At 39.1% G+C, this 12,435-nt stretch overlaps 1 protein-coding gene across 3 annotated transcripts in view; it reads right to left on the reverse strand.

Moving 5' to 3' along the window:
* LOC103155287 (single-stranded DNA-binding protein 3) overlaps positions 1-1,078 on the reverse strand; it is a 43,469-nt gene extending 42,391 nt beyond the window's left edge. The window contains exon 1 of one of the 3 annotated variants that reach the window (XM_007576927.2): positions 775-830. In XM_007576927.2, the coding sequence (XP_007576989.1) occupies positions 775-830 (56 nt within the window). Of the gene's footprint in view, positions 1-774 lie in introns of all 3 variants that reach the window. The other 2 variants (XM_007576935.2, XM_007576944.2) reach the window with 2 other exon arrangements.
* Positions 1,079-12,435: the final 11,357 nt, after the last annotated feature.

Consider the following 12,435-nt stretch of genomic DNA (forward strand, 5'->3'; position numbering starts at 1 on the left):
TTTCGCTGCCAGGGGGAAGATCTGCACGGAGCGGGGTACAAAAGTTACAAAGCGCCGCTCCGCTTTTGCACGAAGAGTCGCCGAAAACACGCGTGGATCCAATGCAGCCGAGCGCCAGCAGACTCGCAACCCCTGCGCGAACAAGCCACGAACACGGCTAGTGTGTAACAAAGCCCCCCCACAAAACAGCTGTATCCTATTTTTACCGAGAGCAGACAAACATATGCACACACACACGCACACAAAAGGCAATCGGATACAATACCAAATGCGCAGCTACAATAAATCCAAATGCATTGTTCCCCCATGGTGGGGGGGCTGAGGAGAAAGGAAGAAACTCGAGTGGGATCCCTCCCCACTTCCATGCTCCTTATTGGATATTTAAAGCACACACGCGTGTAAAGAAGAGGGGAAAGAAAGTGGCGCAACTTTAGCAGCCGCTTTAGGTTGAACATGAGCAACAAAACAATTAAATACAAGAGTGAAACTGGCTGCAGCTAGTTGCTGGGGCTAACTTAGCAGACATGCCTGCAAGTTGGAGGATGCTAAAGAAGAAGAGGCGAGAAAAGGCAACAACACACACAGGAGAAGTGGCAAAAACACAAGCAGCACGGCTTCACTTGCAAGAAACAGAAGAAAAGTTAAAGTAACAAACTTGTGCATGAGTCTGAAGTTGCTGAACTGCTTCGACATCAGTTAGCAAGTTTAGCCACCTAGCACACTCCTCTCTCTGTACTGGGGTTTGCTGTTGTGACACTGCGATAATTTACTCACTTTTCTCTCGCTTGGCTATCGGAGGGGACCACAGCTCCTTTACCCTTGCCGTACATCTTGGAGGCTGTTCTCACACTTTATTTTATCCCACTCGACACCTGTCAAAGAAAGCAACCAGGAAAACCTACTATCTCCATAGCTACCCAGTTAGTGTTGTCTCTCTATCTCTCCCTTCCTTACGCTCTCTTTGCTCCGGTTTCCTTTTCTCTTTTTTTTTTTCTACATCCCCAACATTGCCCACAAATCAGGCAGGGTTTCAGCCGGAGAGGGGAACTTGAAACAGTGCAGTGGTGGAGCTTTTTTTTTTTTTTTTTTTCAATCGCTGTTCCTGGATTCAGCTCACGCCCCCCCTGTTGTGAGATGGTGGGGGCTTCTTAAAGGCACAGTGTCCAAGTTTGTACAGACTTCGCTCAAGTTCAAGTTCTATTCTTCAGGCCTTCGTTCAACTTTTCCCTTTTTTTCAATCTACAGCGTCACACTGTTGCATTTAACTATTACTATTATGTTTAATCATTCTAAACAGTAGAATGTACTAAATATATAATATTAACAGGAAGTAATGGGTGACTTTGGTCATATTTGTGCACCCTAAACAATAATTAACCACCTTCAATTTAAAAATTTACCTCATAAATTAATTTAAAGCTAAATCTTGATGTTCACAGACCCATCCAGCTCCAGGCTGAATGAGGTCCTAGGCAGAATATAGTTTGGGGCCCATCAACCACAGCAGCACCACTGACCTCCTGATCAGATTATATTATACATTTTTATAACATTTTATTATTTTATTTAAGAAAGAAAAGAAAATCAATCAATGATTATCAATATTTATTTATTTATTTATTTATTTATTTGGTTTCTTCTCTTTAAATGTATTTCCTTCACTCCTGATCATTCTCTCTCTCTTTCTCTCTCTCTCTTTCTCTCTCTCTCTCTCAAGTGATTGCAGGATCACGCTAACTATTTAGGTCAAAAATTAGGTGAATTTCTATATTTTTAAGTCAATGCATACAAAAATCTGCAGGTGCTAAATAACAAGTTTCAATTGATGACGTCAACTAATTTATTTGCTACATAGAAACTTAACAGCCTGAACCCAGCTTATAATAGGTAATAAAAAAACAGTTTTTGATCAAACCGGTTTTAGTGTGCTTCCACTAGACTCTTTTTGCTCCACTCTCTCTGGCCCCTAACCTTCCTACACTTTACATTTCATTCTGATTATTAATTTGTGCCCACCAGGTGGAAGATTCAAACCTGCATTGGACAGTAATGATTTATTGCTTATTGCTTTACTGTTGTAAGAAAATGTGAGCACGTTGATTCAACACATATTAACAGCAGAAGGTCACTTGGAGTTATTTTGGCTTGATCAGGGGTCATTCTCAATGAGAGTCAAGCCAGCCCAAATGGGAACAAGAGCTACAGTGAAAGGAAAAGGTTCTAATGGGCATGTTGTAGAAAATAATTTACAATTCAATTGAACTGCATGTGAAATTTGAAGATATGTTTCATATATCTCCAAAATTTCCTCATTAAACTGCTCACAATCATTATGAGTTGCTATTTTTGCTGCTCAGATGGCTTAATTTTCAGCACGTTTACAGTTAAATCCAGACAACATTTCTTGATTTGAACATAAATGTTTGCGCTTTAACAGATTGTGGTGTCACAACTACAGCTCTTAACAGGCTGATTTTGAGTGATTTTTTGCTTGTTTTTTTACATCTTGCAATCAATCTAAACTATGAACATGCAAAACCTGAAAGAAAAAAGTGATAGAAGTCTACTTAAATCAACTTTTTGGAATACAAACATGCTCTTCTGTTTGAGTACAGAATCACAAATAGTCACATTTAACAGATATAAGTGACGACGCGGCTGTAACTCATGCACTTTGTTGTTGTCCAGGTGTGGTGCCGGCTCTTGACGGCTAAGTTTAATTGTGTGTCATGTCCCTTTAAGAGTATGTGGAGAGCTCTTTGTAGAGTTTGTGTGTCCGTGTGTGTGTGTGTGTGTGTGTGTGTGTGTGTGTGTGTGTGTGTGTATATATATGTGTGTGCGTGTGTGTATGTATGTAAGGCAGGGATAGGCAGCGCTCTGTTTTCGTGCTACTTGCTGTGGGAAGGGCACAGCTGACTGTCTGTCTGCACGCACGCCCCTGTGTGTATATGTGCTTGGACATGCACATGTATTTCTGTCTGCAAGAGAGAGAAAGAGAGAGAGAGAGAAAGAGAAAAAGAGGGAGAGCGCTAAAGCTTTCTACTATATGAGGATACAAACACCTGCTCTCGCAAGCAGACATTTTCATAAAAGAATAGAGGAACAAAAGAGATAGAAAAGGAGCGAGGGGCATCATTTTATAAAGGATCAACATTTTCCCAATAATCTTGTTTATATAACAAATAAGTGCGCAGATGGCCTCAGTTATGGAACAGATATACTTTAAACAGAGTAGGATTTTACGAGTTCCTTATGCTCCACTATAACATGATGTAGATTCTAATTTGTACAGAGTCCAAAGTGGGGAACGGTTGTACAATGTTATTGGCTGAAGTTTTTTTGTTTTATCTTCCAAGTTACAGAAAATTATTTGGATTTTACTTTGAGCACAAAGTTAACACACCCATCCTTTATTTATAAAAAAATCTGAGTAATTAGCTTAATAAATATAGAAAGTAAGGTAGATATTATTTTAAAAGTTCATTAGTATGTGTTTTCCAGCCACATAGTATCATCTTATAGAACAATCAAGTAACTATGCTGCATTCATTTGTTATAAAAATGCTGCACATAACAAATATGACTTAAAATACATTTTAATTCACAATTTAAGACTTTGTCTCTTTAAAAATTCCTGCTCTAGCACTCCACCTTCAGGAAGTCATCACAACAACGCTGCTCTATTAATCCTTTAACGTTTTTATCAGCGTTTCACTGAAAAATAGCTTGTGTAATGAGCTCAGCGGGTGTGGGTTTCCACCAGGTGTTTGCTAATGCTGCTGGCTAGTCTGAAGGAACTGAGTGAGGAAGTTGCGCTGGAGCGGTGCACCGTAATGCGAAAGCATGGCTTGGAAACTGCGGCTCCAAAGAGGCGGCAAAGACGGCGCTTGGTCTCCCCAGGCGTTTTGCACAGCTGAACGGTTGCCATGGAGATTAAAAGACTTCTCAAACTTGCATGAAAGTCAAAGCAACAGGGAACGAAATGGTGTAAAAGCTCAAAAAAGTTAATCTTACGTAATGCCGCCCCTCTGAAGCGTACATGCAAAAGTATATGTACCCCTGTTAAAAAAGGTTTTTGTGCTGTAAAAATTGAGACCATGATAAATAATTTGAAAACTTTGTGACATTTATTCAAAACAGATAAACTGATAAAAGGCAAACCTGTTGGGTGGTTATGATGTTAAAAAAAATACAAATAAAAAAACGCAATAACCTAGTTGAGAAATCTGTGCTGCCCTGGGCAGTGAGCCTTATAATCCATGTCAAAAATGACAACTGAATGCAAAAATCTGATATTTGTTTTTACTAACCTAAACGCACACATAAACTGAAAATAAATATTTTAAGTGTTAATTTTTATCACCCAGATTAAATACTGTCTTTTTATCTGGAAGTACACAGCAAATTTGGAAGTGTTCCATCAACTCCTACAGAGTTAAATTCAACACTTTGAAAGTGTCTATACTGGTCCACTCTGGATGGCGGAGAAGTTACACTTTTGAAAGTGTTATTTGTGATAGAGTTGAATCAACACTCAGTAGCTGAAATCAAACACACTTCAGTGTTAATCTACCCAACACTAGTGTATATTGTCAAAAGTTAACACTATGAAAGTGTTAATCTAACACAGAACGGTGTAAAGTACATATTAATATAGATATCTGAGTTTTAAAGTACTGCTGGCAGGGTATTCTGTGGTGGTGCAGGGGTTAAGCACAACCCACATATGGAGGCTCTAGTTTTCAATGCAGCTGTCATGGGTTCAATTCCCTGTCCTCCCCTTCTCTCATTACCCACTTTTTTTGTCAACTTACTACCAAATAAAAGCCATTAGAGCAATTAAAACCTTTTTCCCCCAGAAACTATTGGCCATCAATAATCCCCAAATTCATTTTAAAAGACATTAGATGCTGCATTAGATGCTACAAAAACACCAGCAACAGTTGCAGTATGTAATCACTTTTATTTCAAAACATCAAACAGCACTGACAGCAATATATAACAAAGGTCATACATTCATGGTACTTTGCACTGAAGGTGAAGTGTGCTTTGAAAGTTCATTGGAAGCGGCCATGGATGGTCTTGTGATCACTGATGGTGAAGTGTCTTTGGTGCTGCTCTTGTTTTCGCCAACATGAAGGAGGAAGACTTCCAGCCTGGAAGGAAAAACAAGAAATATAGCAGAAACATTAGGATAATAAATAAATATTTTAAAAAGTAGTGTGACCAAAACTAATCAGACTCACCTGTGTGTATCTCCGTCATATTCATTCAAATTACTCTGCCCTCCTGGTTTACAAGCTAAAGCATAAAAAAGTCAGAAATAATTACTAAAGAAATTAGTCAACTTATAGAAAAAATTTTGGACAGCAATAAAAGTCGTGCCAACCTGTCTGAAGAAATGTGTTGGAGTCATCATAACATGCTTCAGTCACCAACATGACACACTAACAAAGAAAAAACATTAGCGGAACAAGCCGGCGTGGGCCGGGGGGCGGGGCTAATGACCGGGCTCAAATAATAAAGCTCACGATAAGAGCTAACAAGTTTCATCACCACAGAGAGCGACTGTCATTTTGAAATCCATCTGACATGAAGTTCAACAAACCAAGAGAAGAACAGAAACATCAGGCTACTGGTCACTAATGATGAAACAACGCAAATTCAAAACATGTTAACGTTCCGTAGCTCTAGATAGTTTGCCATTTGTTGCCAAGTGACTGATGATGACGTTGGTGACAAGCTTTACCCAGAATGCACCTGGAGACAATAAGGATGATTCATTTGTAGTTTTGTGTGTCATAAAGTTAAATATAAGAGTGAAAATAAAGCCAGTCATGTGGCACAACATTTTATTCAATATTTTACACTCACTATGTCACTAAAATCAATCAGTCTGGTAAGGTTTTTAGCAACCATGAGTCAACAATGGGGCACCCTACTATATCACCTACTGGGGGTATCATTCAGAGGGCTTTCCTTTACAGTTCTCATCAGATGTTATAAAGAAAATCTGAATCCCTGAAGGCATGTTTTGCCTCCCATATGGGCCCCCTGTAGGTCCAAGATAGAGACGTGCAGCAACCCCCACCCTATCTGTTGCTCCTTCCCTGTTGTGATGTCACAAATATGTTACAATTGTGGGAGGAACTGTCTAATGATGATTTCTAAATCAACACCAGACTGAGTGTTGAGTTAGACTGTTGGAGTTAGTTTAGAAATCAACACTGGACTGGATTGCTTTTTGTTTAACTCTTTGGAACTCTTTAGTGAGTGTTAGGGAAACTAATACTAACACTCATGTTGTAGAATTAACACTATTTTTAACATACAAACACTTGCACTGGAAATCTGACACTTCCAAATTTGCTGTGTAGTTATAAGCTGTTTGTATATTAGCTAATGAATCACTTATTAGTATCAATGTATAATTTCAAACAATTTCTACAGTTTAAAGTCCTTATAATAAAATGACAGTGACTGTACCAGAGAGTTTTCTGACACATCTGCTCTGCTGGTTAGACGGCTGAAAAAAGGCTGCTAGACTTACATGAGGGACACATCCAGCTGTTTGGCAAACCCTCCTCGTTATAAATAACGTGATTCTGGAGTTTCCTCTGTGCAGAGTGCTGCTTTGGAGCCACTTGTTGCTGCACACTACCACTCAGCTGGCTGCAAGAAGACTCCTACACATTACCCTGTCTTACAAGTCAGACAAATTTGGTTACTTACATTTCCAGTCATTAACAGGCAGAATCGTTTACAAACTGTAGAACTGCCACCCCTCAATCCTATTAAGGTAAAACTGTTTTATTCTTATTTTAGTTTAGCAGCAGTAGGGATTGCATGTTAGTGTACATTCCTTTTTTAAAAATGTGAAACCTTTGCATTTCTACTAAAACCTATCATGAAAATTATGCTATATTAGAACATTTGTCACCATATTGGATCTTACATACACGCTATAATAATTTGTAAGTCTATTCTTTATACTACTTACCTTTCTCATCGAGACTTAAATGAACTATTTGTGATTTTCTGTTTTTCTGTTTCTATTAAAAAGCTTACATTCAGCTGACTCTGCTGTGGAAAAAAAAAGAAGCAGAGAAAGAAGAAGAGATAGTGCACCCCTGTGTTTTAAGCCCTAGATCACAAACTCTATCACTGTCTTATCATAGCACCACTATTGATCCAAGAACCCAATAATTCCTGGGGAACCTTGGCTCTTCGTCTTTTGCACAGAGTTGAGATAAGCAAGGACACTGTGTGCTCTCTCTGTCTCTGCTTTTTCTGTTATACAAAGACACAGATCGGGATGTTAGCGTTTTGTCCCCTTGGCGTCCATTTGATTTCAAAATGTTCCATTTCGTCCATTGTTTCTTGTTTCTCTCAGTCTTGTGCTGTTTTGTACATCTTCCCCATATGTAGCTGGTATATTTTACAGAGATAATGTGGGTTTGAATTGTTAAAGAAAAAAATAAAATAAAATCAGCACAGTAAGTTTACAAAAATATGTTTTTTTTTCTTGTTTGAATCAACCATTAAGGAACCTCAAGCATATTTTTTGTTAATCTTTGTTAAAGTGAAGTGTTGAATTCAAACAAAGTTTACAGAAATAACTTTGGATGTGTTATAATACCTGTAAATAAAATTACACTTACCAACTAAAAAATCAAGTCAAGTTTATTTGTGTAGCACTTTTTAAGCAAGAAAGCAGTTCAAAATGCTTTACAACACAAATGTATATATATATACATTAGTTACTATAGTAACTAATGTCAAGTTTTGGCAAAATGATAGAACAGAGCACAGCAAAACACAACACTGGTGCATGAATTAAGAGTAAAACCTAACATATTTTTTTCTGTAATACGTTCATAAAAACTGTACAAATTTATATATATATATAAAAAACCCTGTCAGTCACATAAAATGTAACTAATCCAAAACAAACAAGATCAGAACAAGAAAATAAATAAATAAATAAAACAGAAAAGCGAGAAGGCAGGGCATCAATATCAAGGTGCCAAAGCTAAAAGGACCAAATTTATGTGATGCTTTTCAAGTCCTAATTACTACCCAGAGCACTTTAGACTATAGGTCCACATTCACACTAAAGAAATAAAAAGTTATTGGTAGGCGAGTTGGTGCCTTGGGACACGTCAACATACGAGGACAGCAAGCTGAAATCAAGCCCACGACTTTTCAATTGCAGGACAATTACTCTACACACGTCGCCAGAATTGCCCGTAAAATCCCTTGCATACCTTCAAACCACCGTGAACAATTAAATAAGGCAGGACGATCCGTACTTTCATCTCGTTTATGACAAATCCTGACCTTAACGTTGGAATACTGTGGTTAAATAATGGCTCAAGCAAAGTGTTTTTTTTTTTCTGTTTGTTCGCTTGTATTCCAATCTGTTGTTCAGTTTTAGTGAGCCTGAGGAAGCTGGTTCCTCAGTCTCCAGGTTTCAGCTGACAATAAGGGCACCAGGTGTGATCTTCTGCTGTTGTAGCCCATCTGGGTTCAACATGTGCATTTAGAGGCTGTATTCTGCATACCTGGGTTGTAGTGAATGGCTCTTGAGCTTTGTGTTTGATTTTAAATCTCCTTAATACTCGAGTCAGATGCTCGGTTTGAACTTCGGGAGGTTGTCTCAGATGCCTCAGTTCGTTGAGTCGCAGCAAAATGATTGGCTGATTCCTCGTTTGTAATAAAAAGCCATTGAACAAGTGGACAGAACAAAGTAGCAGCAGAGATGGAAAGAGCAGAAAAATAACCAACTCCAGTAAAAGTGAAGTGTAATTATATAAAAAAATAAATAAATAAATAAATATAAGTAAAGTTACCAGTGTAAAATGTTACTCAAATAAAAGCAGAAAACTCATTAAAATTTTACTCTTGTTCACGTTACTTAGTTTTTTTGTGAGCAGGAGAAAGAAACAAGAACATATTGTTCTCAAACAGTTTTAATTAAAGGATTACCTTCTTAAATAAAAATGCAACACAAAATAAAACATGTTAGCACATAAAACCATGAATATTTCAATGGGAAATAAATTTCTCATGTCTTTTGTACCCATCTCAGCACCTTTCCACTCCAACCTTCACTACGAAGCTACTCTGTGGTTTTCCTCTTCCTCAGAAACAGGCGGTTCTGACCTTCATCCAGTCATTTTGTCCAAACTTATTCACCATCCCTCCTTTCTAATAGTTTTAAATAACTCACTCCAAAAGAAGCAGTTTGTCCTCTGATGTCAGCTTTACTCAATAGAAATTTTTGGCAAAAGATGAAACCGATTTTTACATTTGTTGTTAATGTTTACATGGTCACAGTATTTAATATACACCACAATAATTCTGCGCTGGATGACTGGTCCAATCTAACTAAGTATAAATTAAACTAATTTAAACTTAATTAAACTTAAACTGCCTCTTCATCGTGCAGGAGTCCAGACTTTCAGAAACGTGTATTAGTGAAAAAAGTAGCAGCTTGTAGTCGGGAAGTTCCAGTAGTTACTTTCCACCCCTGGTGGGTCGTCATGGTCACATCAGCAAAGCGTTATCTCAAGAAATCACAAGTATTAATCTGAAAACTGGCTTCATTACTGTGGACATCGTTTCCTTTTCGAAACTTTTACATTAACACAGTTTCTGGAATGTCAAAAATGATTGTTTTGTCGTTGTGAAAGTCGGCAGCAACGGTGTCAACATCACCAACACCAAAATTTAGAAGAAGATTCTCAGTGGTGCCAACAGACTTTCTCACCCAGTCACTGTTGTAGCTCGTGTTTATTGACCTTTGTTTCAGTCAATAACTTCTTCATGTTGTATTTAAAGGGTAACAGTTTGACTTCTGCTCCACAGAGTAAAAATCTTCACTATGGAAAGTGTTTTTTTTCTTTCTTTTTCTTAATGAAAACTCAGTTTGCTTATGGATGCTTTTTAAAAATACCCCTGTCAGTGTGGACAAGGTCAAAACTGCTCATTTCAGGCTAAGTGGCAGTTTAGAAAGGCCATCCAGTCTCTGGTTAGCAACCATCAGACACTCTTACATGAAAATGTTTCAGATTCGAAAAAGTAAAATTAATCAGGTTTACAAATATGTTTGAATATTTTCTGTGAAAGCCTTTATTTCAATAATACTGCGTCTTGCCATTCAAATTTTTGTTATTCCAACGTCATCCCTTTGTCCACCTCTTCTTTTATTTCTGACATGCTGTCATCCTCTTAGTTCTCCTTGTTCACCCTTCCATCCCCATCTCTTACTTTTTCCTCCTTCCTCTTCTCCTCTGCAGTCATTTCAGGCTCTCCAAGTGTCTTTTTTCCACCACCCGACATTTTCTAATTCTCTTCCCCTGCATCATCTCCTGCTTGTCACTCCTTTGCATCTCCTCCGAAGTCATTGGATATTCTCGGTCTCTCCTCTTCTTCTTCTTCTTCTTCTTCTTCTTCTTCTTCTTCTTCTTCTTCTCCTACCTCTCTCATACGTTTGTCTGCTGCTCCTTCTCTCCTCCCTCCTCGCCTACACCCTTCCTCGTCTTCCCACCTTGCTTCCTCCAGCTTCTCCCTTTTCTCTTTCCACCGCGACTCATTTCGTGCTTTATCTCTGCTCCCCTCAACTACGCCAGAGAGCCATTCAGGAAAGACATTCATCAGTGGCCTGAGATGATAGATGCTGCTCACCACAACTCCAGCAGCCAGTTAGCCCCGGGTGATGCCTTATGCATACAGATATCACCTGGCTGCCTGTAGTCTCCTCGCTCGTCCAAGATCAACAAAACACACACAAAATACTCCTCAAGTTCACACTTCGTGCTCCCTGGTGCGACTACTGAGTAGAAACAAGAAGTTTAGCACGTGTATAAATTTACTGATAGGCATAATTCGGCTTTAATAAAGTGTATAAACGTGAAAGGGGTGGATTCTTCTGTGTACATATGGGCGTATTGAGATTGTTAGGTATGCAAATTCCAGGGGAGTTAGGTTAATTGGGTCTGAAAAAGAGGTGGGTGTGTCTCTCTCCACTATGACGGGCTTATTTACATAGCAAAGCTGTAATTACCCTAACGAAGCCCCCCCATCCTATCAGCGAGAGTGTATACACACACACACACACACACACACACACACACACCACGCATGCACACACAATCCCATACACATGTGCAATCCCCAAACAGGTTGGAGCTCAATCATGCCAAACCTGTATTTTTCATCACTCCAGCTTCCTCTCAGAAGCCTCCAATTCGCATGTTCAATTTCTAAATGAATGGCGTCTTTTGGCATGCCAATCAGCCGGGTTTGTTGGGATGTCTCTATCGGAGCTCACTGGCTTCTTACAGAGACGCGGGACTCCTTCCAGCACTTTGGAGCCGCTTCCTTCCTTCTCCTTGTGCGCGAGCTTTTGTAAAAAACAGTCTTTCCCTTTGTGAGGTCGGGCAAGGAGAAATTCTTTTACCTCGAAGAAGGTCAGGCGGTCCCGTCCCTGCTGACATTGTCTGAGAAACGGGGGAACTTCATCACAGAACACCGGTGTTTAGAACAACGGACGTCCACGCTTGACTCTCGCAAAAACGACCTGAGTTTGTTGGATGTTTTCGGAGACGATGTCCACGCAGACATGCAACCAAAAGAAATAAACAGAGGAACCCTGAGAGAAGCGCTCTAAAGTCTGCTGCTTGTTGCCTGCACGTAATTATTGTTTCATACAGTTCCTTGCAGTTTTAGTCTCTTTGGATACGTCAAACTGACAATGCATTGGTTCATTGTAGCAAGGATTACATTTCAAACTTGCTTTGACGCACAATAATTCAAAGTTACCTTCCATGTTCTTTTCCACAGGGAAAAGGGGTTTTGTAATTCCAATAATACCAGCAAGAAGTTGCTTAGAGTTCTAGAAAGTTATAAAAGAAAAAGGTAAACCATTCCTCACTTTATATGATGTGCCTCATGTGGAAGGTTTTCTGGACCATCAAAAACTTCAAGGTAAGTAAGATTGCATCCACAGAGACTGCACCCTATAGAGTTTAGCTAATCAATGGTGTTGCCAGTGTGAGCAAAGGGATGGCAAAGAACCCTCTGCCTGAAAGAGGCAGAAAGTTTAATGACTGGACAATAATAGGAGTTTCAGCATCTTTTTCTCTGATGAGTCTCGCTTTGAATTATTTCAGACCTCTTAAAACTCACCTAGGAAGAGGAGCAAAGGTCATCGAGAGATCTCACAGTTGTCCTTTTATTTTATAGTCTCTTCTCATGGCTTGTAGTCACAAACTTACCTGCTGGTTATTGTGCAAGAGCACAGCAACTTCAGTGTACGTTAGGAAAGCAGCATGAAAGGAGATAACAGCTGAAAAGCAGCCAAGCAATGCCTTTTTGAAAACCAGGCATTTCACATCATTTATAGATGATATGAGATCAGTGGCATCAGAA

The sequence above is a fragment of the Poecilia formosa genome, unplaced genomic scaffold, assembly GCF_000485575.1.
Source record: "Poecilia formosa unplaced genomic scaffold, Poecilia_formosa-5.1.2 Scaffold8, whole genome shotgun sequence".
Lineage (NCBI taxonomy): Eukaryota > Metazoa > Chordata > Actinopteri > Cyprinodontiformes > Poeciliidae > Poecilia > Poecilia formosa.